Source organism: Seriola lalandi, unplaced genomic scaffold, assembly GCF_002814215.2.
Source record: "Seriola lalandi dorsalis isolate HSWRI2012SDOR001 ecotype SW California unplaced genomic scaffold, Sedor1 jcf7180002053930, whole genome shotgun sequence".
In the NCBI taxonomy this organism is placed as follows: Eukaryota; Metazoa; Chordata; class Actinopteri; order Carangiformes; family Carangidae; genus Seriola; species Seriola lalandi.
This window is the reverse complement of record NW_019524483.1, coordinates 184586-206590: the sequence shown is the minus strand read 5'-3', so window position 1 is coordinate 206590 and position 22005 is coordinate 184586. Positions and strand designations below refer to the sequence as shown.

At 44.8% G+C, this 22005-nt stretch overlaps 1 protein-coding gene across 1 annotated transcript; it reads left to right on the top strand.

Annotated features, from left to right (window-relative positions):
- The first annotated feature begins 229 nt into the window (after positions 1 to 229).
- On the top strand, positions 230 to 16185 carry LOC111652170 (uncharacterized). The gene is made up of 9 exons (XM_023402349.2): positions 230 to 2260; positions 8386 to 8592; positions 8919 to 9132; positions 9241 to 9402; positions 10437 to 10655; positions 11017 to 11163; positions 11272 to 11512; positions 11656 to 11820; positions 12226 to 16185. The coding sequence occupies exons 1-9, from the start codon at positions 1572 to 1574 to the stop codon at positions 14730 to 14732; spliced, it is 4551 nt and encodes a 1516-aa protein (XP_023258117.1). The 5' UTR covers positions 230 to 1571; the 3' UTR covers positions 14733 to 16185.
- The last annotated feature ends 5820 nt before the right edge of the window (positions 16186 to 22005 follow it).

Sequence of the window (22005 nt, the reverse complement as noted above, 5' to 3'; positions counted from 1 at the left end):
ATGCACTCTCTCTCTGTATTGGTGAGAGAGGATGACGCGCGACCTGTACCTGCGAGGGATGCGTGCGTCTTGCCGGCCGGGCATGCGGCCTTGGGGGATGGATGATGGGGATGCCGATGCCATGGCAACAGGCCGATTAGATCCAGACCTTTATATGCACATTTATTTATTTAATATTTCATTTGTATGCGCCGTGCGCCTCTGTGGACGTGTCTGCTCGACCTCTCAGTGTCGAGTCAGAGTAAGAAGTGGATTTCAGCTTTAAACTGGACTTCATCGCCTCTAAACAGGCTGCGAAGGAGCAGTCACATTAAAGGCTCAACAAGTTGTTTTATTTTTAAAGAGGCTTTTGGATTCGTCAGAGCGCTCCGTTTCACACTGGAGCAGCTTGTTCTGTTGAAATATAGAGTCTATGTATCTGTCCTCGTCGTAGTCTGGACACGATGTCATTGAAAGTCGGCAGAAGTGGAAATACATGGCAGCTTCTGCTGATGACAGAACAGAATATTTCGGGCGTCAGACTCTGAACACCTGACCAAGTTCATCCCGGCATCAGTTTAACAAAATCGCACAGCTGAAGAGCCGGTAGTGTCTCATCTGGCTGCCTGGGCGCTTCAGCCACGGACAGGCAACATTTCGGCGCGCCTTCCATCGTCATGAGTGTGTTTTCCGCTCGGTTGTTGAAATGACAACGTGCCGCGGATTCCATGAAAACATGGGCTAGATCTGGGGTAATTTGACTTGTTTCCACCGCCTCGTGTTTGCTCGCCGGTCTGTTTTACTGTGTGCGTGTTTCTGGTTGATGATAGTGTGCGTGTCAGAATGAATCAGTGCGCCTCGGAGTGTGAGCGCCCGTGTGTGCCGATAATGTGCGTCCCTTATGTCCATTAACAACCCATCCCTCCTGACAGAGGATCAAGTGTCCTTGTCATTCATCCGCGGATGAATTTTCCCCACTCTACCACCTTACAGCTCAGATCAGCTCTTATATAATGAAATGTGTTGAAAATAGCAAAATTGGGTGAACAGCAAGGACATATAGGCTGACACCGACAGGACACCGACGGCCAATGAGGGGCGAGCTCCGTTATCTACAAAAGACCGGGAATCCGGTGCCAATATGACCGGCGTCGGAGCGTTGAGGGCGGCTGTGGGGAGAGGAGGGAGGGCCTCGGGCGGACAGCAACGTTTCAAGGACGAGGAAGGAGGAATGTTACAGAAACATCTGTAAGGACAAAGGAAAGAGGAAAAGTGAAGCTGCTGGCGTCACACTGGCAGGGTGAAGGATTTCATGTCTGGATGGGGCTTTTTCCAAGGGCACCGAGGTAAGCATGGCCACATCGGCGGAGAGAGGGCGGAGGTGTGAGCTGTCTGCTCCAGGAGAATGACTGGAGACACAGAGGACACTTTCCTTTAGCTTCTTCAATTTATCGTTCATATTGACATTGACACTCATCTAGCCTATGTGATCTAGCCAGGTCGACTATACTAAACAATAGTTTTCCTGAGGGGTTGGGAGTTACAGGTTATATTCCCCCTCCCCTCAACCACCTCCTCCTCCCTGAGTTGGGATGGATGGGGTGGCTGGAGGTGTGGGCACCCCCGGCAGCGGATCTGGGGGTGACAGTCTGCCCAGACGTAACGGAGGGGACTCGAAGCGGCGCAGTAAGGGCAGCCTGCCCTCTCCGGGCTACAGGCTGTCCCAGGCCTCACTGGAGGGGGAGAAGGGCTCCTTCGGGGCAGACAGCACCTCCTCAGGTGCACGGGGCCGTCGTCTCTCCATCATGAGCTCCTCCACCAGGGACGGCCTTCCCTTCCGCACAGCGGGCACACCAACCACCCCGGTGGCCCTGCCTCCACCGCCCTCCTGTTCTGCCACAGCCCACCCTGCTCCGCGCTCAGTGGGCTTCGCCGCGTCCCGCGCCGCCCTGGCCTCCACCTCCTCCACTGGGACTGGAGTCATGGTGGTGGCCACCGGCCCAGAGACCACCACTACCACGGCCTGCAACACCACTGCAGCAGGTACCCCTGAGCTGGTGGGTCACACTGGACTGGGTGGGTTTGGCATGGGGCTGGACGGGGAGGACTACAGCAACTCCAACCAGAGCACCTTCATCCAGAGACAGTTCGGGGCCATGCTTCAGCCGGGGGTCAACAAGTTCAGTTTACGCATGTTTGGATCCCACAAAGCTGTGGCACTGGAGCAGGAAAGACTGAAGTCAGCAGGGTCGTGGATCATACACCCCTACAGTGACTTCAGGTATGGAGCCACACGCACACACACGCGCACACACACACACACACACACACACACACACACACACACACACACACACACTCCACAGCATGTAGCTTGTCAAGCTAAGGTTGGTTTATAAAATAGGCTGAATGCCACTTGTAGCACATAAGAGACATGAAATGTTTCTAGAAATATGGATCAAAGCAAGCTGAAACAGCTCTGTAGCAGCATACTTGAAGCCTAATGATAGACACTTAAGTAGACGGAGGAACAGGGAAAGAGAAACAGATCATACATTCAGCGGCCTCTTAAGTTGCTAACAGAGGAAATGGGGAGGACAACTGGGAGGAGAGAAAGACATGCAAAAGGCTAAATATATATTGCCAACAGCAGTGTGTGAGGGCAAGAGGAAAGAGGGAGGCAGAGTCTCTGGAGGAAAGGTAGAATCAGAGGATGTATGAGAGGTTAAATGAAAAGAGAGGAGTGGAGTAGATGAAAAGTCTTTGGGGGCCTTTTGAGGCAGAGGGAGAGGTGTTTATGGAAAGGGCAGTGTGTAGGAGAGGAGATCTCCAAGACAGACACCACACAACAGTGGCAGCTTCTCCATGTGTGAAATAACAAGAGAAAAATGACTGATTGTGGCCTGCTGTTTCCAGAAGTAGTTTCACAGTTAGAGGGAGATAGAAGCGAGGATTGCAAATTAGGAGGACAAATTTAGCCAAGAGGTGTTTGGTTGATTGGGGAGCAGTGAGAGATGCCTTCCATGTCAATTAGGTAAAATGTTAAGTATGTTTTCATGTGAACAGTGGATGAACTCAGCACAGCACTCCCTGCTGGTGACTCCATGCCTGAAGTTTGATTTCTCTGCTACCTGAGCTGAACAATTAGCACAAGAATCAATAACACCTGACGAGAAAATTATTATTGAGGCTGTTAATTTTTGTTGTCCTTCAGTATAATTCTCCTCATGAAGATGAAGATGAACCTTGCGAATTCCTGTGGGAACTACAACGATTAGTCGATTGATCGGTCAATCTACAGAAAATGTAGTATATTGATAATCTAATAATTGTTTCAGATATTTTTTTTGTTGTTGACATTTCCCTGTTCCAGCCTCTCCAATGTGAGAATTAACACTTTTTCTTTGCTTTACATAATAACTGAGAAACCGTGATGGGCATTTTTTAAAAATGTTTTCTGACATCACATATACAAAACAGTAGATTAACTGATAATGACAATAATCATTAGTTTCAGCCCTAGAAATGTTCAAGGTTCATTTTTTTTAACAGAGGCAAGATTGTGAGAGCAGTTTTGTGAATGCCAACACGCCTCAAACACACCAGCTCTTGCACACACACATACTTTAATACTGACTGACATGTGAGCCATCCGTGGGCACGCTACTCCTCAGCTGTTATAGACTTTGCATAAATACACTGTTCAAATGTGCAGGTGGACAGCAGAGGGAGAGGCAGCATTCATAATCTCCAGACAGACTGCAGCAACAATGGATGACTTGATCCCCAAGGCTCCTGGCCCACTTTTGTTTCATCAGCCACACACACACTCACACACACTCACACACACGCACGCACACTCGCTCACACGCAGACTGAGTCGTTTTGTATCGTCTGTCAATCTGATGATCACCCACAAGTGCTGGTTATGAGTCTGCTCACGGGCGATACGGTGAATGAAATTAGTGAAGGGACGGGGGGGAATTGTGGATTAAGGAGTGTGGATGGATGAATCTCAGTCCCCCCTGTGCGTATTCATATGCGTGCAAGATATCTAAGGATGTTAATAGTTCTAATTATCCATCTCGGAGAATCACAATTGAATATTTATCAATTATGTATGACATCTTGAATTATGCAAGTTGAGTATGTATTATGCATAATTCATTCATCTAACTTTTCAGTTAAGTACCTGTCGTCTGGAGCGACGGCTGTAGAGGAACTTTGTGAGGCCAGAGCGAGAAAGGAGGGAAGACCGATAAGACCTCTTTATGTGTTCTTGTCCTGGTATTGACCTTGAACACGATGGCCTCTGTGTGTGTGTGTGTGTGTGTGTGTGTGTGTGTGTATGTGTGTGTATGTGTGTGTGTGTATGAGCAGTAATATGTGTGCTTGAGTGTGGTCTGTTATTACTGAGTCTGATGATAAGCTCTCATGCCCTTCACCTCACTAAGAAAAAGAGTTGTGTTTCTGATGCTCCTATACATAACGCCAGGGAAGAGAGAAGAAGAAAATTCATAATCCGGCACAAAGAGAGGCATACAAAGTGAGAGGGCAATGAGAGGAGGGATGAAAACACAGCAAGGCAGACGGTTCGGTCTGTCGACAGAGATAAGTCGCGGTGAAACGGGGTTGGTGGCGTTGCTCTTATAGTAACAGAGATTTATTATATAATGGCCGGTTGCCGTCGTGCTTGTTTGTCTGTACGTCTGGCAGGATGATGGGTGGAAACTTGCTCAGAACTGACATCTGGCCAACTGCGAGCTGGGAACCAATCACAGGCCGCCCAGGAGACACTTGGCCTCAATTACAGTAGAATTAGTGTTTGGTTTGACAACAGCTGAGCAGGTAGATGCAGGTCAGTTCTCCTCCAGCACCTGTTCATGTTCAGAATGGAATACTGATGAGGCAGAGGAGAACAGTCCTGATTGCATTTGCAATTCTTATGTGTGTGTATAAGTGTGTGTGTGTGTGTGTGTGTGTGTGTGTGTGTGTGTGTGCAATACACACAGGTCAGCGTACATGTCTACCTGCATGAACTGCACACAACCCACGATCCAGTACTGCATCAGTCGACAGATGGGAGATCACAAATCAGGCTTTGTCAGATGTTCAGCCCCGACATGACGAACCTTCACATCATTTTTAGTTTGGATCTGACATCTTCTCTTGTGTCTTTGGTTGTTCTCACTCCTTTGGTGTCACATCGAACTCAAATCAGCTGCCACATCTCAGTGAGAGCAGTCAAATCTAGTACACAGAGGCTGATTGATGTGCCGTCACATGTGGAAAATGTCTTTTTTGTTTCTCGGCAGACTAAAACATTTCTTCATATCCAAGCACAATACTGAGATTAGATTAGACAGAGAGGAACATTGCAACACTGCATATCAATTTCTTGTGTGTGTGTGTGTGTGTGTGTGTGGGAGTGTGTGTGTGTTTCTGTGTGTGGGTGTGTGGGAGTGTGTTTGTGTGTGTGTGTGTTTCTGTGTGTGTGTGTGTGTTTCTGTGTGGGCTTGTGTGGGTTTTTTTAGACCGGTAGAGTAAAAGACATTATACATTGGTGTAATTCCCCAAACAATGAAATTTTGGCACTTTTCTTAAAGAAAATGAGCAATTTTATGTCACTCAATCACTTTAAAGCTGCAATGATTAGTCTATTTATTGCTCAGTCAATTCACAGAAAATGAATCAGAAACTATTTTGATTGTACATTGAAAACTTTCGGTTTTAACTGTTGGCAAAAAAACCCATCAACATCACCTTTGGCTTTAAGAAATTATGGGCAGTTTTCATAATATGCTGATATTTTACAGACAAAACAACTAACCAATCAATCGAGGAAATAATCAACCAATGAATTGATGACAAAAATAATCTAATCTTGCAGCCCTAAATTTCTTATTTGACTCAGCTCAGCTCAAGTGCAATATGCAATAGCAAAAGCAATGTCTATGCACGATGATAAAGAATGTTTTTCCTGACAAGGAGCTCTGTCGGGTCACGACCTCCATCAAAATATACAGTTTGATTGTAAAGCATTTGATTTTGGATGATGTTTTATTTATGGATAGCACCGACAGACATAAACAACCAGGGTAGTACGATGTGATTTAGTCAATTGTTCCCTATAATCAGAGTTAACAAAGCGTGTCCTCAAGGTCAGGAATGAATCTCCATCGCCGTCACAACAGCTACAGAATCGCTGTGTCTGTGTTGCTGTAAATAATCCCTGTATTTATTGCCAGTGATTATGAAGTGATACATCTGTCAGTATAAGTGACAAAGTCAGGATATGTGTGTGTGTGTGTGTGTAGAAGAGTGATGACTCATACTTAATCTTCATCAGTGTAGTGGTAGCATCGCACCATGAGGTTGCGTTACTAAATTAGCGCCCAATAGCAATCGACCAGAGAGCTAGACTGTACTTTCTCACAGAAGGAAAGAGAGAGAGAGTGTGAGTGCGTGTGTGTGCATGTATGTGTGTGTGTGTGTGTAGGTGTGTGTGTGTGTGGGGAGGGTGCAAGAAGAAACCAGTCATTGATATGGGTTAAGGTGATGGATAAAGGGATTAGGAGCAGAGAGACAGAAAGATGACAGGCGTCCTCTCCAGATGATTGTATCGCCTCCTCTGTCACACTTTAATCACTTCCAGCATCCCTGATTCCCCATGTTTTTATGAGGAGGCTACGTCACCCAGTAATACCCTCCAGCATGAAATAGAGATTGATGAGGCCTCCCAAGGTTACTGATCATTTTCCTCCTTTTGTCCCTCTCTGTCTGTCTCTCTTTTTAAAATTCAGTTCAGTTCACTTCAGTCCTGCTCTGCGTTATTGGCATGAGAGATAAAGACTGGACTTTATGTTGCCAAAGCATTTGCAAAGAAAGTAACTAGCTTGAGGGAAATATTCGTTTATACCACTACTGGACTTATTCTTGAGGGAGGAGGTTCGCACTTTTTACTGTCCTGGATGAGACCCAAATGGCCATCTGGCTCAGGGGCTATAACAAAGAGAAGACTATATATAGAAAAAACTTAACATAAGAATATATATAAGAAAATGAGATAAAAGGATTAACTGAAAGAAAAGATGGTGCTGTCAGCAAGGGAAGAGCAAGACTAGAAAGTTCGAACCAGTTTGCATACCTGAATCTATCTGAATTCTCCTTTAAAGAATCATTCTACAAAATTTGAACAGAAAGCCTCTGTAAAAACGAGATGAGGGGGCATTTAATAGACCTGGAGGTTCTAATGAAAGACACTGTCCAACTGCATTATGGGAATTGTAGTGTGTTTTTTTTGTTTGTTTTTTTTTTAGTTTGACACATATAGAGGCCAAAAGTCGCAATATCTTAGCCTCTATTGCTTTAATTTTGTGGAGGTGAGATATTTAATCCCTTTCAGTCTGTTTTTTCAGGTTTATATGTTCAGCACAGGGGAGTAAAATGAACAGATGTTCAAACTCAGTCTTCTTTGTTGTGCAGAAGAACGAAAGACAGCCTCAATACAATGAACCTTTTTCACAGCAGACATTTTGACTTGTAATAGGAAAAGCACAGGTGTTACTGATAACATTAACAACCACTCTGGTTTATCCAAGTAAGCCATGATACTAGCTGTGTCCCAGATCCATGGTACATACTAATTGTCATAGTCGGCTTTGCTGTTTGGCAGGTAGTTTACAAAAAAAAGTTAATATACTTTATTTTACGATTAATAAGAGTTAATACTTGCGACAGCAGATGTCAATCAAACTGCAGCATCTGAATGTCACTGCCAGTTAAACTTCACAAATAGACAAAAATATTTATCCTAAGATTTAATACTTCTTTTGTTTTCCAATATGTTTTTGAAGCTTTTTCACAACTAATCCCAAATTTATTTCATTTTTTCCAACTGTCAGGAGATATTGTGTTGTATTGTATTGTATTGAATTGTATTGAATTGTATTGAATTGTATTGAATTGTAATGTATTGTATGTATTGTATACTGTCTGGTTTGAGCGTACCTCATTTTGTCACTTCTCCTGTGTGAACACATTATATACTAAATACCTGCTTAGAATTAGTGTATAATATGAATTTGGGACTTGCCAAATGACAGTGAGCCACCATGCAGAACACCAGGTTCGAAGCAGCTAAATGACATTCACACATCATTACGTTTATTATTTACACCTGAACTTTTTACACTGTGATTTATTAAAATGTCCTCTGTGCAAAAAGGCCCACGAGCAGACATTTAAGACAAACAGAAGAAGAGAGAGAAAAAAATAAAATAAATAGTCTGACAAGAACTGTATCTGAGACTTTTGGTAGAACCCCATAGTAACATCGGTGTGACATATTCACACCAATAGAAAACAATAGAAAACTGTTGAAAATCTATGCCTTTCCCTTTCTAGATTCTATTGGGACCTGTTGATGTTACTGTTGATGATGGGGAACTTAATCATCCTGCCAGTGGGCATCACTTTCTTTAGAGATGAGAACACTCCGTCATGGATCATCTTCAACGTGGTCTCTGACACTCTCTTCATGGTCGACTTGGTACTCAACTTCAGGACCGGCATCGTCAAGGAAGACAGCACTGAGATTTTGCTGGACCCCAGGTCAGTAGAGGCATTTGTGTGTGTATTAGTCTTATATGTCAAGGACTGGGGCATTGTGCATGTACGGTGTGGAATATCAATGCAGCAGCTTTGTTGCCATAGATTTAAATTTGCTCTTCTGGCCATCTGCTGGGTTTGTGTTCACACAAATCCATGTATGAGATGTGAAAAGGTGATGCACAGCCAGTGGCAGAGCTTTGTACACGTTCCAGTTCTGTTCCTGCTGAATATTGATGAGGATGATTTTATGCCAGCCAAATATTGGAATCACTTCCACAAAGCTAGATTGCCAAACCTCTGTGGTCTTCCATCATATTCTGACTCAGAGCGATCCGCCAGAAGTATCTGAAGAGCTGGTTCCTCGTAGACTTCGTGTCATCCATCCCGGTGGACTACATCTTCCTGATGGTGGACAGCCTGGACTCGGAGGTCTACAGGACGGCCAGGGCATTGCGAATCGTCCGCTTCACCAAAATCCTGAGCCTGCTTCGTCTGCTCCGCCTGTCCAGGCTCATTCGCTACATCCACCAGTGGGAGGAGGTGAGAATCAGAGCCCAGGGAACAGAGACTGCAAAGAGAGAGCAGAGTTGAAAGGAAAGAGATATTTGTGTGAAAGAGGTAGTTATCTTTCCCTCTGCTCTTCCCCAGATCTTCCATATGACCTATGACCTTGCCAGTGCCATGGTTAGGATTGTAAACCTGATTGGTATGATGCTGCTGCTATGCCACTGGGATGGCTGCCTCCAGTTCCTGGTCCCCATGCTGCAGGACTTCCCTCCTGACTGTTGGGTTTCCAAGAACCTGATGGTGGTGAGTCTCTAAAAATCCATCTGCATGCATGTGACTTTTATTTTTAATATGTTTCAGTGAATGATTGCATTGTGCAGAGAACAAATTCAGTTTGAATTGAATGAAACACACAAAGCATTATCTCAGCTTGTTTGAGCAGTGTGCACATTATTTATTTCAGATAAAAGCAAACCACAGACTGTGAAAGGCCTGAGTTTGGGTTATCTGTGTGTGTGCAGAGTGAAGCTGTTTATCAGATCTGACATTGTTTGCTCCTTATCCGTGTTAATTGGCTCATGCAGCAACATGTCCAGTTGGAATAAGATTGACTATCATCATCACAAAAATAAAAAAGATTCTCTAATTAAAAATCTCAACTGAGATCAGGTGGAGGTGTGAGCGCACGCAAACAGTCGAATGCCTAGGGACCCGCTGGAGATTTCGTCACGTGTGTACATGCATGCGGACATGGATGCTGGTGAATGCACACAGATACACAGCTGTATGAATAGCTGATTCATGTCTCAGCCGTTGCCTGGGTGACTGTTGCTAAGCAGGCTGATGCTAGGATTTTCCCCAGAGAAAGTCCCCTCATCCATTGGACTATTAACATCTTTGTATAATTATACTCACACACCACCCTAAAACAAAAGCACACACACACACACACATGCACACGCACGCACACACACATGCACACACGCACACACCAACACACTGCCTCAAAGAGAGGCTGGTATTTTTACTTGTTGTCTTTAGAGCATTTATTTAATAATGTATGATGACTGCCCTTTTATTGTCTCTGTGGCTTTATGCTTTCTGTAGCCGCTCTGTTTTGAAGCAGAGTAGTTCTTGAAAGTTAAATTGCGCTGCTGTTACACATTATGATCTCTGCTGTATTTTCTGAAGTCAAATGGCTGAGCAACTCTGAGGGGAAAAAGCTTCTGTAACCTGACTAAAATAAGAACAGTTCAATATTACAGCGCCTTGGTAATTAACACTTGAAACTTCTTTTACTCCTTCTGTCACCCTCTCTGTCTGTCTCCCACTCACAGAATGACACGTGGGGCGTGCAGTACTCCTATGCTCTGTTCAAAGCCATGAGCCACATGTTGTGTATTGGGTACGGCGCCCAGGCTCCAGAGGGGATGACTGATGTGTGGCTCACCATGCTCAGTATGATCGTAGGCGCCACCTGCTACGCCATGTTCATCGGCCACGCCACCGCTCTCATCCAGTCGCTGGACTCCTCGCGACGACAGTATCAGGAAAAGGTGAAACATGACGTTCATCCATCTGTTACTTCATCCATCTCTGCCTCAAACCTTCTTATAGTTTAGGCATTACACGTGATTCATTCAAGTAGTCTAACACTTTTCTGTCAATCATCTGATCGATGAATTGATTGAACATGTCAGCACAATTACTGACTAACTGTACAATCTATGTGGCCGAGGAAGCAAACTTTTTGTGTGTGCTGTTTGCAGACGCTTCCGCAAAATGACTTTGGTCTGATACCAAGTGATACCAGGGCAAGAATCACAGATATTAGTATCATACTTTAGGTATCAATCTGCTCATGCCTAGTGTGGCTGTGTGCAGATCCCTGACCTGTGCATGTGTGTGTTATTGCAGTACAAGCAGGTGGAGCAGTACATGTCATTCCATAAGCTTCCTGCAGATGTTCGGCAAAAGATCCACGAGTACTATGAGCACCGCTTCCAGGGGAAAATGTTTGATGAGGAGAACATCCTGGGAGAACTCAGTGAGCCACTTAAAGAGGTAAAAAATAAAAATCACAAATACCCACACACCTACACAAACAAACCACAAATGCTGTGTTCATTCCTACAGCAAATTCCTTTCAGCTTCCTTTCTCTCTTGGTGTAGGAGATAGTCAGCTTTAACTGCCGTAGCCTGGTGGCTAACATGCCGCTGTTTGCCAACGCTGATCCCAACTTTGTGACCGCGGTGCTGACCAAGCTCCGCTTTGAAGTGTTTCAGCCTTCTGACTTCATCATCCGTGAGGGCACGGTTGGACGGAAGATGTACTTCATCCAACATGGCCGAGTCAGTGTGCTGACCCGTGGCAACAAGGAAACCAAGCTGAGCGATGGGTCTTACTTTGGAGGTGAGGGCATTTAGGTGTCTCAGGGGTTAAACAAGAACGGTAAATTATAGGGGAAGAGGAAACTTGCCAGAGAGGTAGAAGATGAAAATGAGGGTAGTTCTGTATATACTGTATTACTCCATTGTCTTTCCTCCCACATTCAGAGATCTGCTTGCTGACACGTGGACGGAGGACGGCCAGCGTCCGCGCAGATACATACTGTCGTCTGTACTCCCTTAGTGTGGACAGCTTTAACGAGGTGCTGGAGGAACATCCAATGATGCGGCGTGCCTTCGAAACTGTTGCCGTTGACCGACTGGACCGTATTGGTAACGTGTGGATTTCTGTTTGCTGCAAACATTTCCCTCAGCATCTTATCTATGCAGGAACTTGCTATTTTCCATTCAGCTTTTTCATTCCGCAATGACCTTCACAAACACTCTTGCAATTATCCATCCAATTCTGCTAAATTTCCAAGACACTTTGTCAGGCATGTCCTCCGCTGAAAGGTCAAAACTCATCTGAAAACAAGCTGAGAGAAATAAAAGCTGACATAATAAAGGATGAGCAATGTTCTCAGTGAAGAACAGAAAAACCTTCAGGGTAAAACTCCAGCTGTCTGCTGTGTGTTCAGTAGACAACTCTGCCTTCTACAAAGTAAAACTTTTACTTTTATTTCTGGAAATTATTTTCACACATAATATCTCTGAATGTCTCCATTTTCTCCACTACAGGCAGGAAGAACTCCATGCTCTTGCGGAAGTCATCCCAGGGCGGTTCATTGGGGGGCAGTATGGGTCGTGGTGGAGGCCGGGGTGGAGGGGGTCCTGGAGCAGGGGGAGGCCTTGCAGCAAGTGGTCTGGGTTCCTGTGACAGCATGTTGGTGCAGCAGATTGTCAAACATGACAGCATGCCGGCCATGCAGGATGCTATCGCTGCAGCTGCTGCAGGAAGAAGCGGAGTCATGGGAGGAAGTGGCACAGTGTCTCCTCGGCCACGCCCGGTCATCTGGGCGCCGTTGGTCCATGCTCCCCTGCAGACTGCAGCTGCCACCAGTAATGTAGCCATCGCCCTCATGCACCAGCAGCAGCAACAACAGCAGCAGCTCCAGCAGTTGCAGCAGCAACATGCGCTTGGAGGTGCTTTCTTCCTGCCTTCCCCTCTTGTCTCCCCCTCTCCCTCATCTTCTTTCCCTCTGTCACCCCCTCGTGCCCCTGTATTACAGCCCCTCCGCCCCTCTGTGAGCTCCCTCATCGGGATGATGGCGTTGGGAGGGATGGGTGGTTTGTCCCCAAGAGGAGGATTTCCTGCCTCCCCGTCAACCATGGGCCCTCCTGGTGGGGTGACATCACCACCTATTGCTAAAACACCACCCACTCCAGCCTCTTCTGTCCAGACTTCTATCCAACAAGGACGGACTCTTCATTACAGCCTCCGCCTCCAGGCTGATCATCCTTCAGTGATTGCTGGATCACTTGGAACTCCGACAGGAGGCGGACCACCTACTCCACCACTCCACAAGGTGCCTAGCACCACCCCCGCAGCTGCTCCTGGTGTCCCGGCAGATGGCAACGCTTCTGTTACAGGTCAGCAGGGAGCAAAAGAAGCTCTGCTACGTCATGGAGGAAACAGCTCTCAGGGTCTGCCAGCACTGGGCAGACTGACCCAGGAGGCCAGGCTGTTGTCGGCCTCACAGCCCACTCTGCCTCACCGCTCATGGGCTGGAGTGCAGCCACACCCGCCTCTCCACCGCAAGGCCTCTGGGGGTAATTTGTTGGCAACTCCTTTCCTGGCAGGGCAGTTAGCCAGGGGAGGCAGCGCAGGCATACTGACCTCTAACACTCCAGTACATCTGGTAACAAATATACCGTTTAACGCACAAACACAAGCACAGGCTTCAGCTCCCATTCAGCCCACTATAGCACAGGCCATCTCTGCAAACACAGCCACATACACACAATCTGCAGCTCACACTGCCTCTGTATCCGCGCCCACAGCTGCACACATGACTCCTGCAGCTTCTATGCCATCTTCCTCCCCTCCCAAACAAACCCCACTCTCCTCTGCCACCCCTTCACCTGCACCCACCCCCTCATCTCCTACCCCCATCCTCTCCCAAACCCCTCGCCCGAAACCAATCACAATGACCCCCTCTCGCTCTTCCTCTCCCCCTCCTTGCTCCACCCCCCCTTCAGCAGGAACAAGCCCGTTGTCGCTCTCTTCGACTCCTCGTCCCAAACTGATCCCTTCACCTTCCCCCCGCTCTTCCTCTCCTTCTCCCTCCTCCACACCGCCCCCATCCTCTGTTTCCACCCCTGTTCCACTACCTCATTCTTATGGGCCCAAATCATCTCTTACCTCCTTGTCTCCTCCTTCCTCCTTGGTCGCCCCTTCACCACCGCATCCCCAGAGCCCCAGAGCCAAGGCATCCAACATGCCACCTTCTGCCTCTCCGTTGTCTGGCCCCAGTCATGCCCCAACTCCAATCCCTTCTCCGATACCGACTCCTACTCAGACCACCCGCACCTCCACCACTTCCCAAACTCCTTCGCAAACCCTCACACCCGTTACTCCTACCCAGGCCCTTACCCCTACACCTTCCCCCTCTCTGATCCCTGTTACACCTGTTCCACCCCTGAGTAAAACCCAGAGTGCAACAACTTGTCTACAGCCCTCTGTCTCCAGCTCAGCCAGGGGCCCTGCCTCGAGCCAGATCCCAAAACAGGCCTCACCTCTAACCCCAATCCAAACTTCAGCTCCTGCCTCATCACCTGCAAGCACTGGCCCTCCTACTAAAGTAACCTTTTCAGTTCATCCTGTAAAACAAACCCTTCCTGTCCTTACTCCAAGCCCCACTTCAGGCTCCAGTCGCTCCACCAAACCAACCCCATCAACAGCCTCATCCTCAACATCTTTATGCCCAAACCCCACCTCCACTAAACCCTCCTCTCTTACAACCACTTCCTCTACCACCACCTCCCCCAGTGTCCCATCTGCTTCTTCTCAACCCCCAAAACAAATGTCAACCACCTTAGCTGCCCCTACCTGCTCCTCAGAACTCAACGCACCCTCTACCCCTGCCCAGACCACTCAGGCATCTACCACTTCACCCACCCAGTCAGCTCACGCAGCCACCCCTGCCAACACCACCTCTCCTAAAGGTGGGGAAAAGGACCCTCAGCTAGAACTCGCCAGAAAAGACTCAGAGGGACTAAGACACAAACTGCCCGCCAACATGTGAGAAAGAAGAGGAAGAAAATCTCAAAGGATGTTGGACTTTGTGTTGATGCTGGTCAAACCATGGATATACAGAGTTGTGTCAAGAGTTGGCACCAGACATCCAATGATCAATGATCCAATGACATCTGGTTTGCATTCACTCTAGGATGTGATTGTCTTAGAACATCATGTGACGCTCAACCAAGCCATCAATGGAGGAGAGAGACTCTGTGGGTGTGTTGCGTTGTGCAAGCTGAGGTAGAGTCAAAAAAAAGAAAAAAAAAACATACAAATGTATACATACATATCTGTGTTAGTGATTGTTGGAGCAAGCAGGGGAGCTGAAGTGGAAATATGTCGCAGTATACAAAGTAAAACAGAAACGGAAGCAATAGCTGAGAGTCAGGGAAAAAAAAAAACACTGTAGTATATATTAAAAGTCAGTGAAAACAGCAATACATGTGAAACATTTGAGACTCTCATAATGTAACAGGAAATGACCATGACAATAATAACAAATGTGAGAAAATAATAATCTTTCTGCTGTGAGGAGGAAAGTCTATTGTGATGTGAATATGCAGACACTTCCTGATTTCCAGCTCCACCTCCCTCTTGCCTCCCGTTCTTCACCAAAGTGTAACATTTTCTCATCAGAATAATGATAATTATAAGGATATAGCGTTTAAAAATCACTGTAAAGTTAATGCTCATATGAATTTGAATAATTAGGAGCAGTCCACTGGTAGTTTTGTTGTCCCAGGTGTGTGGTGTTTAGTTTTTAAACAAGACAAAACTTTTAACCCTACATGTTCACTCTGACGATCTCTGTAAATTGTGTTTTTTCGTGTGACACACAATACTGCTCTGCTGTGCTCTGTGGCTCACTTGATTTTGTTCCACCCGGCTCCCGTGTACTGTAAATACGTGCCTCTCTGTGGGTCTGTTGTATGCTTCCTCACCCCTCGGCCTCTTTGTCTTTCATCTCTCATCTGTCTCGCCGCCTTTCATCTGATTTCACAGCTCCGGTCGCTGTAACTGTTTCTTTGGCACTCAGAGACTCTCTCCCTTTCTCTCGTTTCGCTCCGAGACTTTGCTCTCTGCTGCTGCCATCAGCCTCATGTTCAACTGGCGGTCTCTTCCTTCTGTTGCCCTAAGACACTGTTTCAGCGCCTTTTCCAGTGATGTTCGATGTTTTGTGTGGGTAGCAACAAGGCATTTCTGTCTTAACCCCTGATACCATGTTGCCTAGACTATATATTTAAGGACCAAATGTTTTATTTTTTATTTATCACAGCTTTAGCTTTTGAACAGAAAAAAAAGTGGCTAATAATGCTGTAAAAATCATGATCTTGAGTGTGGCATTGAAGGTGAAGATTGATGAATATGATGATGATGATATTCTCAACAACCATGATGGTGATATTGATGAAGATGGTGTATATCTGGATGTAAGAATAAAGTGGGTTTAGATATCATCTTGTTGAGTGTGATGAAGCATGAACTCATTCGTGCACCTGCTTGTGTGTTTCAGTTACATGTGTGTTGACCATGACGGTAATCACGGGTAGGAGTACCAACAACGTAGCAACATAATTCAGCTGAAACTCAAATGTTGGTGGCTTTTACAACACTTGCAGTGCAGATTAGAGACCATTTTTTTAAATGTGTTTGATTTTGGTTTAGTTTGAAACAGTTTCATTTGATATGCCAAGAACATTGAACTAGAGGTTTAAAACTTACATCCATAAAATAAACACTCCACTGTGTAAATTTAAGGGGTTGGTTCACAAAAACTAAGGAAAAAAACAAACATATTTTCTCAACCACGAAACATGCTGTCATCAGTTTACATGGGGACTGTTTTTTCAGTAAAAAGTGTTGCCAATGAAAGCCATTTACAGCACAGTGGATTATGGAGTAATGGGGACATTGTTTTTGGAAAGACATGTTGCTGTTGAATCATTTAGATGCCATTTTTCAAGCAGGAGCTGGGCCATAGCCAGGGTTTTAGAAAAATTAGGTCAGAAGTCCCTTCAACACAACGCCACCGCAAAATAATCCCCCAAAAAACATGGTGTCTTGGATTTTTCATATTCTATTTTTCTGTATTCTCTAAATATTATTTCCAAACATGAAGGTGCTGTTGTGAATGTTGCTTCAAAGCCTCCCACACATTGCCAGAAAGGAAAGTGAGAGAACCACAGAGACTTCTGTTTAAATGAATCTAAAATATGGGAATCAGCTCATAAAATACCCACCATGTGAAACTTTTTAATTGTAGGTTGTAAACTGACTGCACACTGTGAAAACCCTCAAAATTCACAGGAAAAAGTCTTGAGGATATAGTTTTCTCAGTGGTAGCTGCTTCTGGTTGTGAGCCCCAGAAACTAAATGTAATCAGTCTTCATTGTATTTGAGTGGAAGCAGAAATCCAAGAGAGTGGTAGTCTACTCAAAACCTGGAAAAATAAAACCAAAACTATCTTCACAGCTTGATACCCACATCAATCGGGGATTTAGATACAGGCGACATGGGCAGTCGTCCAAGGCGGTATCGTGTTGTGGCAGCACGGGCGCTGGCAAAAAAAAAAGTTATATTTGCACATCACGTCAACCACTTCTATCTCTGTACAGGACTAATGCAATTAGTAAAATTAGTCACACCGGGAAAAACTACCAAATAAACAAAAATTCATACATAACACTGTGAAATCTTTAAGAATAATAAACTAGTTAGCACATCTTCCGGTCGATAAACTCACGCGTAAAGTTGGAAAAGTTTCATAGTCTCGCGTTGCTTCAGTCCATGTGAGAGTCTATTGAAAACAGAGCATGGATGTAGGTTAAACAAACAAACAAACAAACAAACAAACAAACAATACTGCAAATATTTTTACTCATTTAACAGTTTCATAGGCTACATTTGATTTTTTTTTGTGCGTACGCATCTTTCCAGCTTCGTAATGTAATGTCGATCCCACGTTTCAATGTGAATCCCACACAAGGCTTTAGTACAGGAGGCCCCAGGTGTCCTCCTCTGTCAGCTGATGCACACCTGCCGCAGGTGAATGACGTTTGGAGTCTGAAAGACAGCTGAAGCTAGTCCAGAGAGGAAGGACGCCGACTTTCAACCCAGAGATGTGGGCTCGAACCTCAACTCAGACGACCTCAGGTACGTGACACGTACGTGTGTGTGTGTGTGTGTGTGTGTGTGTGTGTGTGTGTGTGTGTGTGTGTGTGTGTGTATGTGTGTGTGTGTGAAAAACAACAAAATAACAAATACACCAAAACTGTGCTCAAAACGATAAAAACTTCAAACGCTGCGTTCACTAAACTCGTCCGTTCGCTTATTTCTCCGTGCGAATTTCCGAATTTCCACGATTTCCAACGAGGAGAGTACACAACAGGTATGTCCAGGTGGGTGAGCCCTGAGGTCCAGCTAGCTTAGCTAAACTAGAAGGAAACTGCTTTTGTTTTCAGTTGACATCAACTGAGTTTCTGATATGGAACACGAAAAATGTCTTAATTATTATTATTATTATTATTATTTTATTATAATTATTATTAGCCTGTCCTCACCCAATTGCGGATTTAGATATGGGCGACATGGGCAGCAAAAAAACAAACAAAAATACATTTGCGGGATAGGTTTTCTACTGCTCATTTGCACATCATGTCAATGACGTCATGTCACCGTGTTGGAGCGGGCGCCATTTCTAGTTTGTCCCCTCTCACTCTCGGTGGTGGTAGATGGGGAAGGGGCTGGGGGAGTTTGCACTTCTATCTCTGTACAGAACTAATGCAGTTAGTAAAATCAGTCACAGCAGGAAAAGCTGCCCAAGGGGGTATTTGCCCAGGGCACCATACAAGCTAGAACCACCACTGACCCACATGCAGCAGTGGAACGACTATTTAAATCTATAACCTAAGGAACCACTACTGCTCTTCACATTTGTATATCTATTTTTTCTTTCACTTTTATATTTTTTGTTAAATATTGAATAATTCTAGATGCTCCATTAACCTAATCTTTGAAAATACATTGTATTTTATCAATTTATCACATGTGTTTTTAATGTAAAATCTTAATCTTTAAAGTAAGTAACTGTAGCTGTGAGATAAATGTAGTGGAATAAATAAAATGAATGTTATACTTGTCACCACTGCCACTAATTTTTGTTTCTGTAAATTGAGTGAACTATTCCTTTAATTTGGATATTTTCATTTTACTCAGAATGGATTACCAGGATGGATTATCAGTACACTGAGTGCCACTTGAGACTCGATTTGGACATGACCCTGGTGACTCAGATTTGGACTCATACATGATCTCTGAGGATTTAGGACTCGAGAGGTTTGGTGACTCAATTTCAGCACTGGCGTGTGGTAAAATAACTTGTTCTGTGTGCATGTAGTTGAATTTGTTGAGAACTGTTTGCTCCGCCTCTGCCTCATATTCCTCACTCTGCTACTTCTTCTGCTCCTGTATCCCCAACCCTAATCCTGTACCTCTCAGCAGAGGGCAGGTACACTCAGAGCCAAGGTTAAGCTTGTGAATGTGGGGACACTTAAATCTCTTCTGCTCTTGACTGTAACTAAATGAATATTCACCTTTATGAAGGCAGATTACAGTCACTACACCTGCTTCCCGCTCCATTATTATAACTTTGTGTCTCCCTCACACACATTTATTTTCCCTCTCCTCTCTCATTAATGTCCAAGAGGTTTTTAAAAGCCCTTCAGCCCATGTTGGCGGCGATGAGAGAATTATTTTTCACCTCTACGAGCTAAGAGGAATTAACATGCTGGATTTACACTTGCTGTAATTTTCACACTATTTGAATGGCCCCTGCTGGGTCTCACAAAGCAGCATACATTTGTCAGTAAGAGGATGATTGCCTTGTAGCTGTAAATATTTGAGGGTTTTTGGCTATGCTGTTTGGCACTTGTACTGACATTTTAATTGAGAGGGAGTTGTGAGGAGGCAAGCTGTGGAAGAGAAGCACATAGAAGTTAAGCATGCAGCATTTCTAACCACGTGTCTATACTTCTGCTGTGCAGAAATACAGTAGCTTAGCAGTGGAGGCCTCGGCCGAGCAGAAGCCTGCTGGATGCACAGTATCCACTAGATGGCGATGACACTTTAATAATCAGATCAACACATTAGGAAGAAGGAGCATCTTGCACAATAGCACCATTATATTGCTTAAGCATGTATCTTAAACATGAGGGAACACAAGGGTTGTTTGAATCATGAGGAAATTTGAAGTGAAGAGGAGGGGTCACTGTGGAGCAAAGAGACCGTGGAAGAGGTTAATGATGGCAGACCAGCCTGGATTACCAGCCATGAATAGAGGTGGGGGGATAAACAGCACTGTAATTGCTGCCTGTCATTCTGGCTCTGAAATAGACTCTGAGGGAAGTCTTTACTCTAAGGCTGCACTGGAAACAAACTATACTCTGGCAGGGAGTTTGAGGGCCCAAAAACTCACAATGAAGAGCATTTCATTCCTCACTACACTACAGTATTACATTACACAGTAACAGTCTGTGTATTTATCCTGCAAGCACTGGATTGATATAATCCTCAATTAATTCATCCACAAAGAGCCTGAAGGATCTCTCTTCTTATGCTGGCTCACAACTTTTACAAGTGAATTTGGCCCCTTGTCACAGGCTGCAGGTTCAACCAAAGAGCAAAGCTGCCTTCTGTTGTTTCACCTGAAGAGTTCATATAGTCCTGGAATAAAAGTATCCATAATTTAATGATAAAAAGCAGCGGTGTAATATCACTGTATACATTTACTCAAGCAGAACTTATACATAGTTTATTCACTATTTCCATTTAAATTTGACTTTTTAACACAAATCACACAATCATTTTATAAAATATGATGATAAATGTTATAGAATAAACTACCAAACAAAAAAAGAGTTAAAATTAGCTTTACCTCTACCCACTACAATATTAAAATGCTGCTTGGCTACAAGTTATTGAATCAGTAATAAAATTATTATATTATTAATCATTTTATAATACTGACAGTGTCTATTGTGCTGCATCATCTGTACTTTTACTTTACTTAAGGACATTGTGCTGATAGTACTTGTACTTTTACTTTGTGTGATTTTGACTTCAGTACTTTTATTTTTTGTGTAGTAGAGCTACTTTTACTTTAATAAATTATCTGAATACTTCCTCCACAACTGGTAAAAAAAAGAGCAAAGAATAGAGAAACAATAAAGGTGCTATATAAATAAAGGAATTATCATTATTATTATTATTAAGTTAATCATCTCATGACCCTTCACATTATGGAGGCCTCCAGCTGCAGCTTGGGAACCACTGCTTTAAAACATAATGAGTTGCGTCTAGGTCTATGGAACATATGCTGCACATGTAGGTATAGTTAAAGGTCTTTGTAGCACAACCACAGAACAAGCACAGATTTAAGGTTAGGGGGGGTGGTAATGGGTGGGCTGGCTGAGCTCACCGCAAAATTATATATAGACTTCCTGCACTCTTACTTCAAACCCACCAAGACACAATCCAGGAGCTAAACTTGACGAGGACGAGATTCAAACATTGAAAGAGCGAGGTGATTCCCAGCCCCATAACCACTTCAAACAGGATGCATATGCGCAAGTGTTCAGAGTTTAGTTTTTTTTTCTGCAGTGAAATGAGGCTGCTGTTTAGTGTGTGCGCGCATATGTCACAAAAATACATATATACCTCACTTCTCTCTCTCTCTGGAAAAAAATGCTCATACATCGGCTACTGTTTTGTGTGTGTACGCAGGCCATGTGTTCTTTCTCTTCACTGATTCACAAAAAGTCAGTGTAAAAAGTCCCCGTTGTTCTGGTGTTGCCCTTTTCTACCCTCACACTGGATGTGACACATCCTCTACGAGTTTCATTTATTATAATAGGTTCCGTTTAACTTGAATCATCTGCAAACCTCAGTCAGGACACTTTGTTTGAAGCTGGTATCTGTGCTGGCTCCAGCCTTGGTCACCTCCAGATGGCTTTTGAGGGAATATTGCTGAGTCATGAGGAGGGGGAGGGGGCACTAAGTCTATTTCGATTGAAAATGTCTTCAGGTAAGCAATAGGCAGAAATCCTTCAATCCACTTTCGCTGCCGGCGGTGCTCTACCCACCTCTGCGCGGTGATGCCCAAAGGAAAGAGGAGGAGGAGCGGGGTCTCCGAAACCTGCCCACCTCTCTCCTCCCTCCGCCACCAACACGGCGACAGACACCAATGCTGGCCTATCGCACCAGAGACGGACCCCCCCCCC

Bases quoted from the DNA above. Each gene is read 5' to 3' on its own strand.
- LOC111652170 (XM_023402349.2), top strand. From the start codon at position 1,572: ATGGATGGGGTGGCTGGAGGTGTGGGCACCCCCGGCAGCGGATCTGGG. The intron at 9,403-10,436 runs GTGAGTCTCTAA...TCCCACTCACAG, and splicing joins TTTCCAAGAACCTGATGGTG to AATGACACGTGGGGCGTGCA. The intron at 11,513-11,655 runs GTGAGGGCATTT...TCCCACATTCAG, and splicing joins CGATGGGTCTTACTTTGGAG to AGATCTGCTTGCTGACACGT.